Source organism: Epinephelus fuscoguttatus, linkage group LG16, assembly GCF_011397635.1.
Source record: "Epinephelus fuscoguttatus linkage group LG16, E.fuscoguttatus.final_Chr_v1".
Lineage (NCBI taxonomy): Eukaryota > Metazoa > Chordata > Actinopteri > Perciformes > Serranidae > Epinephelus > Epinephelus fuscoguttatus.
Window position 1 is genome coordinate 22,277,416 of NC_064767.1, and position 16,890 is coordinate 22,294,305.

Sequence of the window (16,890 nt, forward strand, 5' to 3'; positions counted from 1 at the left end):
CAGACTGTTTGATATTTGAACATTTGCACTCTTGTCCTATGATCTCTGTCAGCATTAAGCTGAGGGAAATTTTGTGATATCCACTTGTGAATGTCAGGACTGCAATTTAGCGGGTTAGTCATGTTTTGATAGTTATTAGTTGGATCACAGCTTAAATAGATCTGAGTATCATCTGCATACAAATGGAAACTGATACTATGCCTACTTGTAAGAAGGCCAAGAGGAAGCATGTAAATTGAAAAGAGAATTGATGATGAATTAAACTAGACAAAGATACGACTTTATTAATCCCTTTGTCAAAATCACAAGCTACTGGGCAGTGCATATAATAAAACACAAACTCCACCTTCACTGATATGTAAATGTATGTCTATTAGTGCATCAGTAATTATAATTTAAAAGTAGGGCATACGCTATTCTGAAATGTGCCACTCTTAATAAGGAGTAGGCTACTTTTACTTTTTGAACTTTAAGTATATTTTAATGCTAACACAATACTTTTGTAATTTTACTGAAGTAACACTGTAAATGCATGACTTACTCTGAACTGTAACTACACTGTTGTAGCCTGCTTCTTCCACCATTGGTTAAAAGGTCAAATCCAAAAAGGTGAGGAGACACTGGCCTATAATTGGAGTATAAAAAAGAGAAGGAGTGTTAATAGGAATACATTATATTTCATTAACTGAACCAAATTAAAATCCATGATTACAGCGGGTAATGGTTCCTGAAGATGCTGTGATGCCTTTTAATGTTGTGTATGTTGTTTAGCGCCATCTCCTGGCCAAATGACACCAAGCCCAGGTCAGCCACGTGAGGTGAGTACACTCGTGACGTCATTAGCTAAGCGACAGAGTCATCTGGAGCTGCACAGACAGTTTTGGGGTAACGTGACTATTTTTCACCCCCGAAAATGGTCAAATCGGGGAAACTTCGCTCCGGGACAGCCTCGAAACTCACACGGTGGAAGAAAGGACACAGCAGCGACTCTAACCCGCAGACGAGTCGCTTCCGGCAGGCTGCTAAAAGCCGCTTCTTCAGCCGACCCTCCGGTAAGCCTCCCATTACACGTGGGTCTCAGGCTAGTGCTAACTTTAGCTAGTGTCAGCCATTTAACTTGGTACAGCTCAGGCTAACTATATATGTTGCGGCATTAAATGGTATTCAGCAATATCAGTTGTGTTGTCAGCTGGTTCCTACCTGTCTGTCTATTTCATTTGGTCAGCTGAAGTAACGTGACAGTCAGTTTAGTCTGCGAGTTCACATGATAACAACTGCTGTGTGTTTGTGCCTGTTGGAGCCACAGAGAGGGTTAACTGTGGGGTTAAATTAAGACAACTACCAATTACTGCTGATGTCATGCAGTTAACCTTCTGAAACAGATGGTCTCGACTATGATAGTGCAGAAATGTTTTGGCTAGAGACACATTTAGTTGTGTTGGCTCCTGCACATTAGGCTTTAAATGTATTCATTGAGTTTAGACTGTAAACTGTGATCTGAAGTTGTGTACATCCACACATCTGGTGAAGTGTACGACATGGAATCTAGAATTTCAGGATCCCAAAAATAGTTACGTCATTGTATTTTTAATATTTGGTTGCAATCCACTGCAGTTATGACTGCTTCTATTTAACAATCCATAGACATTAGGATACACAGGAAGACAACTCAGGCTCTCCAGACACATTAAAAGAGGAAGGAAGTATTAAATAGCCTTAATTAGCGTGGCTAAATCATTAAATCATTAAAAGAGCCAACATGTTTAGACTACGACCATGTTTCGTCAGGGCTTTAAAGACACACAGCTAAGGTATGGCCCCAACTATATAGTATATTACATTTTTATTATGTGTCTTTAAAGCCCAAATGAAGACCTGCAGTGGTTGCAACATGTTGCCACTTTTAATGATTTAACCACTACAACAGAGGCTTGTTAATATTTCTTTCCTTGTTTTCTAAATTTTTGGCATGCTTGGATTGCCCTCCTGTGAATCCTGTTGTTTCCCATTCTCCATGAGCACCTGACACAGGGTTTAGATCCATGTTTGATTATACAGAGCAACCAGTCCTCTCTCTTTTTATAAATCTATAGACACTGTTACTTGGTACCCTCCCTGGTGATGCTCTGCCAGGCACCAAGCTTCAATTCATCATTGTTTCAGAGACTTAATGCCTTCACTCTCTCAGTAAATGAAATACATACATACCATACTTAAAGATTAGTCTTAAAATGTCTAATTTGCTTTTGGATGTATGACCAGTATTCATCTGCATTATCTTCAAGTATCAGGCCTAAATAAAAAAAAAAGGTGTGTGCATGTGAAAACCCTGTGTTGACCAAGGATGAGTTCAGCTTAATGTTATGGTGTGCCTCTTGTTTTTCCCCCGCAGGAAAGAGCGATCTAACAGTCGATGCTCTTAAGCTACACAATGATCTGCAGGCAGGTCCGCTGGAGATTGGGCGTAAAGATGCCTGCATGGAAGAGGAGCCAGATTTGGCGTTTTCAGAAAGGACCTCGGGTACTTTCCTCAGCGGCCTGTCAGACTGCTCCAACCTGACCTTCAGAAAGGTGCAGCGCTACTGGGAGTCCAATTCAGCCGCTCACAAAGAGGTAGGCCTTAGACTGAAGGTGGATCATTTATTCCCAACACCCTCTAAGTAATAAGCTTTATACAGCTGGTTTGTAATATTTCCAAATGTCTTGTTTTAATGTAGTAAAATTGCTTTTTGCATTAGGAGCAAAAGCTAAAAAGTTGATGCAAGGATACCAACATTCTTAACAAATATACAACTTTTCTGTAGCTGTAACATTGTCACCTGTTGTGCCTCACAGATCTGTGCAGTGTTGGCAGCTGTTACTGAGGTGATCCGTGGCCAAGGAGGCAAAGAGACTGAAACTGAGTACTTTGCTGCTTTGGTGAGTTTTGCCTTAAAAACCGAGACATTACCAAATAACTTGTGGTGTGTTGAAAGCTGATAGTGAACCTGGATGTGCTTTTCTAGATGACCACCCTGGAGGTTGTAGATTCAGCAGAGTCTCAAGCTGCAGTGGCGTACCTCCTTAATCTCGTCATGAAACGGTTGGACTTCAACAATTCTGGCCAAAACAAAGTTCCCACTCATGTCAGTGCTCATTAGATATGACTTGAAATGTTTTTTTTCTGATAGGTATATTGTCTTCCCCAGGGTTCCTGCTCCAGTGCTCATGTCTAAGTTCTCGGACACCACTAAGGCTCTGATGGACGTCATGTCTAATCAGGCCACGTCTGAGACCGCCTCTGCTCTTAGATGGGTAACTGAATTTGTCTCTGTGTGTTTGTCTTTATTGTTCACTGTTGAAACTTGCAGCATAGATTGAGGTTGTCATTTTTGCGCTTACAGATCCTGTCATGCCTGGCCACTTTGTTGAGGAAGCAGGATGCATCTGTCTGGACCTACCCGTCTACACTTCAGGCTTACCACGGACTTCTCAGCTTCACAGTGCACAGCAAGCCAAAGGTCTATCTCACTTGCATAGTAACTGTCCTAGAGATATTACGTGTAAAATGAGATGCTAACATTGTGTAATTTCATGTCCACTTTGTCCTCTTAGGTCCGTAAAGCAGCACAGCAAGGTGTCTGCTCCATCCTCAGAGGCAGTGACTTCCTGTTTACAGATAATGCCCCGACCCATCACCCTGCTGCAGTGACCACAGCCAAGTTCTGCATAAAAGAAATGGAACAGGCAGGAGGTGAGACAGTGATTTGGTTTTTCTTACTGTGATGAAGGTAAATAGGTTATAGAATGTTCTAGTTGTAGCTGATGTCTTTCTTTCCTTCAGGCAGCAAAGAGGACACCACCACACTTCACGTGCTGGGTCTTCTGAAGGAGCTGATGGGGACGTTTCCTCTGGGAGCCGTCAAGTCCTGCTGTGAGACTCTGCTGCGAGTGATGACACTGAGCCATGTGGTGAGAGCACAGAAATATTCATAGGTGCAGCCAGGTACAATATGTCCACCTACATGGATACTCAGGTGTAGTTTTTAATGTTGCCACTGTGTTTCTGGCTGCAGCTGGTGACGGCGAGTGCCATGCAGGCCTTTCACAGGCTGTTCAGCGGGAAGCCAAAAGCTTCATCACTGTCACCAGAACTCAACGCACAGATCATCACGGTGAGAGGATAGAAACAAAACAAAACTCATGACACAAAATGTGCTGTTAAAGCTAACACACCATTTCTGACCCTCAGGCTCTGTATGACTACCTGCCCAGTGAGAACGACCTGCAGCCTCTGCTGGCTTGGCTCGCTGTCATGGAGAAAGCACATGTTCACTTGGCGAGGTATTAAACTGTGTTTTCTATAACAGCATCGCAAATCATGTCTTATACTCACGTGATTGCATGTTTTCCAGCCAGCAGTTTGTGGATCAACAGTTTGTGTGTCTTTGTGTAGTTTGCAGAGTTCCCTGAGTTTGGGTCACCTGCCTCGCCTCTTCTCTGCCGCCATGTCCTGCCTGTTGTCGCCTCACACACAAGTGGTTTCTGCAGCCACCAATATACTAAAGGTAAACGTATTATCTTCAGGACATCCACATTGAGTGCTGATAAAGATGTTTTTGTCTGTTAAGGCTCACTAGGCTCAGTGGTATTTCTGGATTATAATTGAATCTTATACCAGTGGACTGTAGTGAGCTATAGATGCAATTTTCAGCTCTCCATGCATCTGTGTATGGAACGCAGGGCCGCCAACTATTTTGCGTTGACTGTGAAACTCACAGTCAATTTTAAAACAATTTTAAAAGCACATGCCCCGTGCACAGCGCTGCTAGTCCTTATAACTTGGTGCAGGTGTTGGCAGTAAATAAGCAGATACACCGCACACATGAGGGCTGTATTGCTTCTTCATTTAATATAGTCTTCATTTGAAATATTACAAACAGTGTGTTTCGCCCATGGCTTCATCAGGTTTGTTGTATTATACAACCCACAGGTGTTTTTAACAAGGCTGCAGCTGCACTGAATCCAGTCAGCAGCAGGGTGAACCATGTGCCGAGCAGACAAAAAAAACACCTGTGCATTGTGTTATCCAACAAACCTGATGAAGCCATGGGCGAAACGTATTGTTTGTATCCTTTCAAATGAAGACTAAATTAAAAGAATCAGCAGTCAGCCCTCTTGCGTGCAGTGTACCTGCTTACTTACTTTTGAAACACTCTCACGTGTTTCTTTTCTCACCCGAAAAAAACATTTATAATGATAACATTGTGATGCATAAAGAGGACAGGACAGACAAGACCGCAGCACAGTGTCACAGCAGCACTGTGTAAACACAGTCAAACATGCCATTACTTGGATTTTGATGAACATCTATTCATGCTGTTATGATACCGGCATTTCAACGGACTAATATTACAGCAATATCACTTCACATTTTATGTACCAAATAAAATTATTAGCAATCATTTTACTGAAATTTTCAATGTAATCATGTTCAGGGTGATGCTGACTATGACCACGTCAAATTTTATATTTATTATTTTACTGTCCTGTTTTGGAGAATTTAAAAGAAAAACTTGCTCAATTTACATTATTACACATTGACCATTTCTTCATATTTGAATTGTCATCATTTCTTTTTCACTAAGAAGTTTGCTGACATTTCAGGATGACCCTGACACGACCGTGTAAAATCTGAAGGAGTGTTACTATCTCACTTCAGACTAAATTGAGAAGTTGGCAGCTCTGTGCTACTTACTACAGAAAATATGTTCTGTACAGCACTTTACAACCAATAAATGTGGATCCAGCTGTGGAAAAAGTGCACAGAAAGAAGGACAAATAAACCAAGTGGTGCAGAACACAACATTTTAGGTGCAGGTTAAAAACGTTGCACAGGAGCGTCCGTAGCGTAGTGGATAGTGCCGGCGCCCCATGTACAGCTCTCTCTCTCTCACCCCGTGTCACTCTGTCCTGTACATTAAAGGCAAAAAGCCCGAAAAAATAATCTTTAAAAAAATAAACAAACAAAAAAAAAAACGGTGCTGCACAGAAAAAAGTATTTCGAGCCCTGCCAGCTAAGGAAGTTTAACAAAAAAGTGAGTTGGTAGTTTTAATTTGCAGCGTATGCAGGGTTCTAATTGATCATTTATTCATGATTATCTGTTTCAGACTCTGTTGACCGAATGTGTTGCACCTCACATGGAGGAAATGGGCACGATCACTGCCACAGCCTCGGCAGGGAACCCCTCCTATGTCTGCAAAATGTTTCGGTAAATGTTCGCCAAGCTCAGTCTTTTCCCCTTTTGTACAGACTACATGTTAATGCTCATCGTGATAATTGTGGCTGTGTGCTTGTGTTCCAGTATCATAGAAGATGGTTTGTCCTACCGCTTCCATGCCTCCTGGCCATTTGTGCTGCAGGTCCTGGGTTGCTTCTATCGAGTTGCAGGGAAACAAGCTCACCCCATTATGACCAAGGTACAGATGCAAAAACTCTGTAGATCACTATGTGAGTAGAGAGAGATAAAAGATAGTCTGAGTCTTTTGTGTTGTGTCCTTGACAGTCCCTGCAGTCTCTGGCAGACCTGCGCTCCACTCCTCAGTTCCCCTTCAGCGGTGAGTTGGACCTGGCTGTAGGAGGAGCCGTAGAGAGCATGGGGCCTGAAGTTGTGCTGGGTGCTGTGCCCCTCAACATCACCGGCTATGAGTGAGTGAAAATATCACAAACACAAAACACTGAGTTGTCTTCTTGTCATTATAGTGGTTTAACTGAGTGTGTTTTTTCACCAGGGATGACTTGGAGTTCCCACGCAGCTGGCTGGTCCCGGTCATACGGGATCATGTGAAGAACACTCACCTCGGCTTCTTCAACTCTTATTTCCTCCCTCTGGCCTCGACGCTCAAGCAGAGAGGTACACATACTGTGTAATGCTCCATGCTGTGATGCTGGGTTTACTTTTTATGTATATGAACTCATGACTGTTTCTGTGTTGTAGCTGAAGAATTAGAACAAGCTGGACAGAAACTTGAGGCCAAAGTCTACCAGACATTACAGATACAGGTAGCTCTACACAGACTTTGATGTGTTCAGAGTAAAAAGCTCCAATGAATGAGTTGTTGAGAAGTTCATGTCTGTACTTTTTCTTCCAGATTTGGACCATGCTCCCTGGCTTCTGCACATGTCCCGTGGACCTGCTGGCATCTTTCAAAGGCATTGCCCGCACACTCGGTATGGCTGTTAATGAGCGGCCAGACCTGAGGCTCATAGTGTGCCAGGCTCTACGCACGATCGTCAACAAGAGCTGCTCCACTGGTAGGAAGACACACGTGTTCACAGATCCCCTTCATCCACCAAATTAGCTCTGATTCTTGAACTGGTTCCGTTCAGGTTCGGACACACAACAGCACAACGGAAGTAACCAGTTGTAAGATGGCGGGTTACAGTGATTACCTACAAGATTATGTTCTCTTATTACAGATATTTGCTTTTATTCAAAACAAGATAGACCGGCTAATGATGATAAGATGACGTAGAAGACTGTTGTGTGCAAGACTCCATTCTCTCTTTCCGACCTGTAAAATATGACTGATCTCCTCATAGTTGGCACTTTAGGTCAAAGAAAACTTGCTGTTTATAAATACAACTAGAAACCAACTTTTCAGGCTCCGAAGCGATTTATTTTTGGTCTAAATGCTCCGAATGGTTCAAATGTAGTTGCAGGAACTGAACAAAACCTGTTTGATATTGGTGGACAAGGGGTAAGAGAGAGACGAAAACTACCCCAGCTACTTACTGTGGAGTCAAGTAATCCCTTACCCTTTTGTTTCTGTTTTATGTGTGTAGTGGAAGAAAAGGCTGAAGTGGGCCGCTTCTCTAAGAACTTCCTGCCTATCCTTTTCAATGTGTACGGCCAGCAGCCTGCAGCGGGGGAGTCTGGCACCTACAGGATGGCCGTACTCGACACCATCAAGGTCTACCTAACAGTCTCCGAAACACAGGTCAGTCAAGTTCGCTCACATTCTGCTGCTCAATGTTGTTATGTGTTGCAGTTTGTGTTTTGTTAACATAGTTTAAAATTGTGATACTGGATACCTTGAGGTGTGCTGGGGTGGAGGGGTGGGCATGCATCAGAAAAAACTATGTGTGGAGCTTAACATTTTTGGTATCAATCCTGTCATGTGGTGGTGTCTAATTATAAACCATCCTCAGCTGATCTGCACGTTCCTGCAAAAAGCCACAGAAAAGTTGAGCTGCAGCGACACCACTGAGTTCACACGGTAGGACATGAATATGATACATTCAGTTGCTCATATATCTTAGAATATCGTAAATAAAGGTATATGTAATCTTCCATTTTACTTCTCAGGCTGTCAATGATGGACCTTGTGGTTGCCATGGCTCCGTCCGTAGACGAGGTCACCATGACTAAAACCTTTGAGTTGATTAGGCCGTATTTGGAGGTAAGGGTGCACACAATTTGAATTAAAAGCTTGTGAACATGAGTGTATTTCTTGTAAACTCTGTGTCTGTCGGTGCATTTGTTCTCAGACCAAGGAGCCAGGCATGCAGAAGAAGGCGTACCGTGTGCTGGAGGAGATGTGCGGAGGGGAGAGCGATGGCTGCAAATCGTTTGTCGTGGCTAATCTGGAAACGCTCAAAGTCGTCCTCCTGGAGACTCTGAAAAATGCCTCTTCGCCAGCTAAGAGGGTGAGACTGCCGTGTAGAGTGAGATAAAATAACTCAGACATTAAATGGGGTTGTATGTCTTGATTTACGGTGCTGTCTGATTGAATCTTTCCATTTGTGTTTCTCTTTCCCAGCCGAGGCTGAAGTGTCTGATCCACATCGTGAAGAGGCTCGGTGAAGAACACAAAGACTTCATCACCACACTGCTGCCAGAGGTACAAACACAAGTGCTTGCAACAGACAAACACACTCAGTACTGATATTTGTTCATTTTCATGAGGTTGTTGTCTCTGTCAGGTGATTATATGCACCAAGGAGGTGTCTGTTGGAGCTCGTAAGAACGCCTACAGTCTGCTGGTGGAGATAGGTAACGCGTTTGTTCGCTTCTGTGGAAACAGAAAAGGTAACGCACTTGTCCTCCTTGTATTGTAAATGTGTAGGTGCAAGCTTCTCATGTTGATTTGGTTATAATGCTAACTGAGTGTCTGTCTCTGATCCAGATGCCATGGAGCAGTATTTGGCATCAGTGTATGCAGGACTCACAGGCTCCGTCACCATGATCACCTGCACAGTGTTGGCACTAACCCGACTGGTGTTTGAGTACAAAGGTAAGCCTGCTGACTTTCAGCACCTTCCTGTTGGTGTTTTCATGGACCGGATTCAGTCTGACACCTTTTCCTCACCAGATGCTATAGAGGTGACCACCATGGAGCAGCTGCTGCAAAACATCTGTCTGCTGCTGTCGTCTCGCACCAGAGAGATCGTCAAAGCCGCCTTAGGCTTCATTAAGGTCATCCTCTTCATCATGGACCCCAAGACGCTGGCATCACACGTCGCTGTCATGGTAGGCATCGACATTATGAACACAGGAGTCCACTGTAAGAGACTTTTGTGCCCTAATTTAATGCACTCTTTGTCTTGTATTCAGATGGAGGGAATTGGGAACATCAAAGACGATGTGAGGAGGCACTTCAGAGCCAAACTGAAGAACATCTTCACCAAGTTCATCAGAAAGTTTGGGTGAGTGCTCTTTTTCTGTTCATTTTTTAAGACACTGTAAACCTCAACAGGGCACCATAAGGCTAGCTTGTGACTCTTAACCCAATTTTACCAACCATGAGACCTTTCAGAGAACTTGTTTCCTGCATTCTGATGACTTTTAAAGAACAAAAATGACAAACTAACACTGCAACAAAATTTTTATGTTAAATTCTTTTAATTTTACTTTTAATTCTCAGGAAAGAAAACCAAATAATACATCCCTCTGGTGTGAATTTGCGTGAATCTCCGGCATAAAAAAATATTATTAATTTATTTTCATTTATCCATTCATTCATTTCATTGCGCTGTGAGAACCCTTTGCTGGATGGAGAAATCTGTGTGGCAGCTTTTACAAAATGCATGCCCATTTCCTTTTAACTTTGCATAAAAAACAGAAATTCTTTCCAGGATGTCTGAAATTTGCTTGTGTGTTTCTTTCTCTCAGTACTATCTATTTCTGCCTTTGCATGCCAGCTGTATTGTTGTCCGGGTAGAAACAGTAGATTTAAAGTCATAGGGCTTGGCTTGCAAATGCGGTATTGTGCCATAAAAAGGTTGGGAAGATGAAAAAGGAAAAAAAAGGTTTGAAAATTTGTAAAATCGGGAGAAAGGGGAGTTTGAAGAGGAATTGTGAGAAGACAATGAAAAACATGAATCTCCTGGGAAAATAGGGAGGGTTGGCAAGTATGTCTTAAGGTGTGTGCAGAACCAAAGGCGAAGCAAATTTTCACCCGGCATTATACATACAAAAATGGCCACTGGAATTTCAGCTATGCTAACGGTTGTTCTAACTTACTGTGGAAGGCAGCTTATGCTGATGTTGGTGCTAATTTGGTTCATCGTAAAGTACAACTAGCTGATAGCTGATATTTTCAGAACTTACCATGCTGCTCGCTTTCCTCCAAGCACTCTCCTTTTCTGTCTCTGTATTAACGTTGAGTCGTAGAGCTGTGGGTGCCCACAGATGGCGACAATAAGTTTGTCCTCCATGTCTGATTGTTGATTTGGTTGATTTTATGATTTATGATTACACTCAGGTATTTTTCTCTTTTTAATTTTTGCCTATTTTTAAAAACCAAGTGAGGAATTATTTGGTTGTTTTTCTTGTTTCTGTGGCACTTCAAACAGCAGTGTCAGTAAACCATGTTAACTTCAACAAAGGTCAAGTAAAATTACTGCATTTGTACATAATCATGTTCAGTCAGTGATTTGGAGCCTAAATAAAAACGTCTTTCACTGTGGTCTAAAAACTGAACAGAGTTGATGACTTTTTGAGCTGTTTCTGATTTGAAACTAATATTTGATCATCAAGGATGTTTTTTTTCCTTTTTTGTGTAAATAATGTGTGTTTGTCTGCCACCAGTGAACCAAAGCAGTCTTCTTGTAAACACAGCTGATTAAAGCCCTGTCAAGTGAAATTATTAGAAGATGTGAGAGTATGATTTGTACTCTAACATTAATATTAACAAAGGGGTGCTTTGTTTAATAATGACACCAGATGTTTGTTACACAGCTGACTCCTCTTAAACTGATTGTTTTGGAGTAACGGGTAGGGCTGAGGATCATGTACATGTCATGTCATGTCATGTACTCAGACACTACTTGCTTGTAGCCAGTTCTGCACCGGATGTCCTGATGGTACCAGATGTCTCCTCTGGGAAGTTAATAACCCAACTCTATCACTTCTATATGTTACAGTGTCATGTTACACATGTGTCTGATTATCTGCTGCATTTCCAGTTTTGAGCTGGTGAAGAGCATGCTGCCCGCAGAACACCACAAGGTGCTCGCAAACATCCGCAAGGCGGAGGCTCGCAGTAAGAGGAGGAAACAGGCCTCAGAAGAGCAGGACGACTCCGAGAGTGAAGAGGAGGAACCTAAAACAAAGAGTCAAAGGTAGATCACTTATCACCCACACAAAGCCCTGCCTGTCCCTCATACAGTTACACTTTATGTTAAAAACCTTCTGTCCTCCCCTCTTTAGTATTGAAGACATCCTCGCAGAGTCTGACAGCGATATGTCAGAGGATGAAGGAAAGGCTCGTAATGCTCCGAAGAAAGCAGGCAAAATGCAGAAAGCACGGGCGTGGCTCAAAGAAGGAGAGGAAGACGACCCACTTAACTTCTTGGATCCCAAAGTTTCCCAGAGAGTGTTAGGTGACACACTTTGTTTTTGATAGTTGCAGTGAGCCTGCATTTTATCATGTCTCTGCACCAGTAATAGCCATGGCTGGAGGCATTACGTTTTGGGTTGTCCGTCCATCCATCCGTCCGTCCTGTTGTTGTGACCATGATATCTCAAGAACACCTCAAGGAAATTTCTTCAAATTAGGCACAAACGTCCACTCCGCTTAACAATGAACTGATTACATTTTGGTGGTCAAAGGTCGGTGTGACCTTACAGCCATCTCAATCTCATGAATGCAATATCTCAAGAAGGTCTTTCCTCAAATTGGCACAAATGTCCACTTGGGCTCAAGAATGAACTGATTAGATTTTGGTGGTCAAAGGTCACTGAGACCTCACAAAAGATGTTTTTGGCCAAGACTCAAGAATTCATACAGTAATAATGACAAAATCTCAACAAATGTCTCATTGGATAAAATGATGATGTGATGATGTATGCAAAAGGTCAAAGGTCAACATCACCGTAACAGAATGTTCTGCAAAAACACTTTTCTGGCCATTACGTATATGTAGCATCCATGTTTTCACAGACATGGATGTAAACTGTAAGTGCAACTTGACTGGTACGCGGAGGCATACGGCCGCAAGGCAGCAATTCTAGTTTGTCAAGAAAAAAAGCTTACTATATCCTGTGAAGTTAGTTGTTAAATGGTTTTGTTGTTTCTCAGCCACCAACCCAGCACTAAAAAAGAGTGCCAAGGTCGACCATGGCTTCAAGGTGACATCAGACGGACGGCTGATCATCAGAGAGGATGACGAGGAAGCTGCCAAAGACAAAGGTAAGAGGAATCCTGTAGTTAGTCCAGTCATCTTCTACATTCCTTCTGTCTGAACGGGCTGTGGCAATAACTCATTACTTTTCCCACAGATGATGGAGAGATGAAAGATATTCTAGAAGAGGCTGGAGTCAAGAGTGTAAGTACTTAACATGTGTGACACTGTAGTTATGTGGCGTTCTTGTTGCTGTAGAGAAATTATCATTATTGCTATTTTTCCATTTGTGATCAGTTTTTTTTTTTTTTTTAAATTCCCTTCAGAAAAAGACACAGAAAAGGAAGTTCCGAGATGACAACTTCGACGACGACATGGACATTGAACCCCAGCTGAAATATAAAGGTAGGGCTGGTAGATCACTCACCCTGTGTTACACTGAATCCATGAGGAAGACTTTGTTTTTCTCGCATGCTCCAATACTGAGAAAATTCTAGATAAATGGAGTTGCATTATGTCATGTCCCTAACGAATTGTGATTTAGACTAAGCAGCACATTTTCTCTTCTCAGCTGGGGGCTCAGGTATCCACAGACCGCTGGGAGGAAGGGAAGACGCTGGAGCAGATTACAAATCAAAGGTGAGTGTGACAGCATGCAGAAATGCACAGTGCAGGAGGTGCTGGTGATAAACTAGAGTTCTGATTGTCTGTTCTTTCATCCTTCATCTCTCAGAAAGGAAAAGGAGATGTGAAGAAGAAAGGAAAGCTCGATCCTTACGCTTACATCCCTCTGAAGAAGGCCCAGCTCAATCGCAGGTAACAAAGTGTACTTTATAAACCTCTTGACAAGGAATTGATTTATGTAAGAGTGTCAGACAATGCTAACATGTCTTCTCTTCTTTGTGTGTTCTCAGGAAGCGAGCCAAACTGCAGGGCCAGTTCAAGGGCATGGTGAGAGGAGCCCAGAAGGGGGCGCTGTCTGGAAAGAAAATGCAGAAGAAAAAGAGGAAAGCCTGAAGAACATTATCACTCAATGGACTTTAAATGCGTTGTGTGTGTGTGAGGGTGTGTTCATTAACATATGAAAATGTAGACACACACCATGGATGTGTGTATACGGATGTGTGCCTCTCTGACAGACTCATGGAAGGTGAAACCAGTTTGTTTTTAAACTGTTTCATCTTTTAAAGCTCTCGAAATACTCTGATTGGCATCATACAGCTTTGAGGGCCTTTGGCTGTCAAGAAATGTGTAATCTGTTGTTTATGCATCAGATAAATTTTTGGTAAACCCTTCTGGTAAACAAATGTATTTATGTGTGAGCATTGCCTGGCTACTGTACTGATTTGGGAGGAGTAATCAGCCTTTGTTACTGCGTTATTCTGTCACTTGAGGGCGCTGCAGACTTCTGGCTTGGTGACAGTGAACAGGAGTGTTCATGGATGCATTTAAAATGATTTAAATACATATTTAAAGCTGTTTGTGTATTGTAAAGTACAACAAAACAATATTTTCTTCTGTAATAATTTTCCTTATCAGAAACCCTGTTACCTCCAGCCTGCAGTTAGTTTGTCATGAGACAGTAAATGCAGTTTCTCGAAGACATTGACAGAGGAGCTGTAGGTTGTTCTGCAGGATGAGTTAACATACCATTACCCTCGTGTGATTCATTTCCCCAGATGGATCGCAGCAAAGTGAGTCATGTAGCGGCAGACTGACCTCCTAATCGCACTCCTCTTGTGTCTGAGCTCAGTGTCAGTCAGCGTTTTTGAGGAAGGGAGCAGATGATTCAGGACATTCTCAGACCAGACATCATCAGCGCTGCGGTTAAACGTATATAAAGTGGATTCAGACAGTATTCAGTCATCACTCTTTGGACATGTATAGAGTTAATTATTTTTTGGTTTACGGTGCACAATAACCCATAATGACAAGGTGAAAATGTGTTTTTAGAAATTGTTTTTCTAAAGTACGCTGCAGGACTACTGCACAAAAAGGTGCCACAAAGATTTATATCTTGTTGCAGAAATATGACTTTGAATAGACCCAAAAGCAATTTAAAAACTCTTAGAATTTGGTATTAATTTTGCAGCCTACCTACATAAATGTCACAGATAGATTATTAGTTCCCTGAGTGTAATTAGTTTAATTAAATAACGTTGCTTAAAGAGAAACACATCACCTAATAAATATGTCCTAAGGTGTCTGTTGCACTCACCCCAATGTGTTTGTAAGCTGATTCACAATATGACTGCAAAAAAAGTCCTCTTGAAATATAGTTTAACACTTTTAATAACTATAAAAGAAATAACTGCCAGACAGCACATAAAAAAAACATTTTGTTTATTGACACAAAAGGTTGTTAATAAAGAAATAATGCAGATGATCATTTCAGTCAGTAAATGCAGTATACAGGAGAACCCTGACGATACAACTTTGCAACACAATCTTTCATTTGATGCTAATGAAACCACAAACGCATGCCAGAATGCTTTTTTACATCCACCTTGATATCCCTCCTTCAAAGACTTAAAAAACCCACCTGGTGCTAAGTAGAAAACAGATGCAGACAGGGCTGGTGTTATAATAAATAAAATATGGAGAAACTGCCCTGCAGTTACAATAAGATCACTTAACTTTTGCACTAAATTTAGCTACAATGTAGAAAAAGTTTCTGTGGTTGAAAAGCTAAAATGATGAATCAGTTTGATTTATAGAAACCTAAAATATTGTACATTTAAAAGCCAACATAACCGACATCGATATCCTATTTCGCTACATCCTCACTTGCCATTATTATACTCTACCAACCCAACCCAAACTATTCACCATCGTCACTCATACACAAACAGTCACAATATAACGTTCAACAGCACATGAATCATTTTTGTCTCACTTCCAGAAAGAATTGCACTTCCTCTTACCACTTAAATCAACATGACATCTACTACTGTACATACAGGCTTAATCAAGTAACTACATGCTTGCTGTTTCTATAGTTTCTCTTTTCTATAAAAATGTTAACTTTGATGAAACTCTAGCTGATTTCGACATCAGATAAATATTTTCTTGCTGTCCAGCAACAAAGCACAGAGCTTTGAATCAGAGCTCCTGGCTTGTAAGATTGAAAGACTGGGGGTGTTTTATGGAACGAGTGGATGTATCAGTTGTTTATTGGAGGCCCTCTCTTCGTGATCAGAGCCTGGGTGGGGGTCGAGACGGCGGGGGTCCTGGGGGCCCCGGGGGTGCACGAGATGGGGGTGGACCTGGAGGGGGTTGGGCCATGGGAGGGGGTGAGCGGGAGGGCGGCGTGGTGCGGGGCCCTCTCGACGGAGGCTTCGTACGGGGGACAGAGTTGGAGACCAGAGGTTGCTGTTCGGCGGGCGGGGGACTAGCAGGAGGAGGCGGCATGGGAGAGTGATGTGTGCGAGGAGGAGCCCGGTTGTTAGGGGTGGATTCCCCATCTTTGACCCGCTGGAAATTGATACAGCGACCCTACAACACACACAGGCAGGCAGATGAAAGTTAACCACACATCCTTTCAATGCAGATCATAGATTTGATTTAAATGCAGCTCGTCTTTGTTCAAAATCAATGAGCCTCTTAGAACCACCAGCCAAAGTGGTGTGTGTGAGTTTTCGCCCAGCTCTGCTGACAGAGGCATGTGTGTTAGAAGCCTCCGGAGGGCACACAGAGCTGCCTCTGTCTTCTGTCCACACCTGCACTACAATAGCTGTGATGCTAGCAAAGACAGGCACTGACGAAGTTATCACACACACACGCTTTTGCAGTCTGCAGCTTTCCCCATTTCCCCTCCTCTTCTCGAGGCGCCACTGCTGTGACTCGGCCTCTCTTGATGCAGAACAGAAAGTGGTTTATGTCTCTTATGTGCTTGACTTCTTGGAATGTAAAGGGACATTTCAATATCCCCACAATAGTTAACAGAGGCCCCTCAGCATTTAACATAATTTACAAGACGGGGAGAATGGAACGCTTCTCTTATTGTTCTCATTGATGGTTTTCACTGCGTAGCATCCTCCTGCAGACACACACACACACACACACACACACACACACACACACACACACACAAACACACACTCTGTCTTGCTCAGTCAGAGTGTGAAGGATGGAGAGTAGGTCTCTGTGTCACAGACCCTTGGTGGTCTGATTATAACACCTTATTAAACAGAGAGGCCCTAAAGTCACCCAGGGGCCAATAAGAGGACCCCAGAAGCAGTAGCTTTGTGACTGAGGGGGCCATTGTGTGTGTGTGTGTGTGT

The 16,890-nt window shown here is 42.6% G+C and overlaps 2 protein-coding genes across 2 annotated transcripts in view; one reads left to right on the plus strand and one right to left on the minus strand.

The window, feature by feature from the left end:
- The first annotated feature begins 841 nt into the window (after positions 1-841).
- On the plus strand, positions 842-14,074 carry rrp12 (ribosomal RNA processing 12 homolog). The gene is made up of 34 exons (XM_049599865.1): positions 842-1,052; positions 2,393-2,613; positions 2,836-2,919; positions 3,006-3,082; positions 3,189-3,294; positions 3,384-3,500; positions 3,595-3,733; positions 3,824-3,951; positions 4,056-4,154; positions 4,232-4,323; positions 4,436-4,547; positions 6,151-6,251; positions 6,345-6,459; positions 6,546-6,688; positions 6,772-6,893; positions 6,978-7,042; positions 7,132-7,294; positions 7,826-7,980; positions 8,192-8,259; positions 8,349-8,442; positions 8,531-8,689; positions 8,803-8,883; positions 8,966-9,071; positions 9,169-9,276; positions 9,355-9,512; positions 9,597-9,688; positions 11,450-11,605; positions 11,694-11,866; positions 12,565-12,675; positions 12,765-12,811; positions 12,934-13,012; positions 13,179-13,246; positions 13,341-13,423; positions 13,522-14,074. Exons 1-34 carry the CDS (start codon positions 914-916, stop codon positions 13,622-13,624), a joined length of 3,864 nt encoding a protein of 1,287 aa, XP_049455822.1. The 5' UTR covers positions 842-913; the 3' UTR covers positions 13,625-14,074.
- An 860-nt stretch (positions 14,075-14,934) lies between these two features.
- Positions 14,935-16,890, minus strand: part of antxr1d (ANTXR cell adhesion molecule 1d) — a 29,794-nt gene continuing 27,838 nt past the window's right edge. Inside the window, exon 18 of the mRNA XM_049599866.1 lies at positions 14,935-16,102. Coding sequence (XP_049455823.1) covers positions 15,803-16,102 — 300 coding nt within the window. The 3' untranslated portion in view covers positions 14,935-15,802. The remainder of the gene's footprint in view (positions 16,103-16,890) is intronic.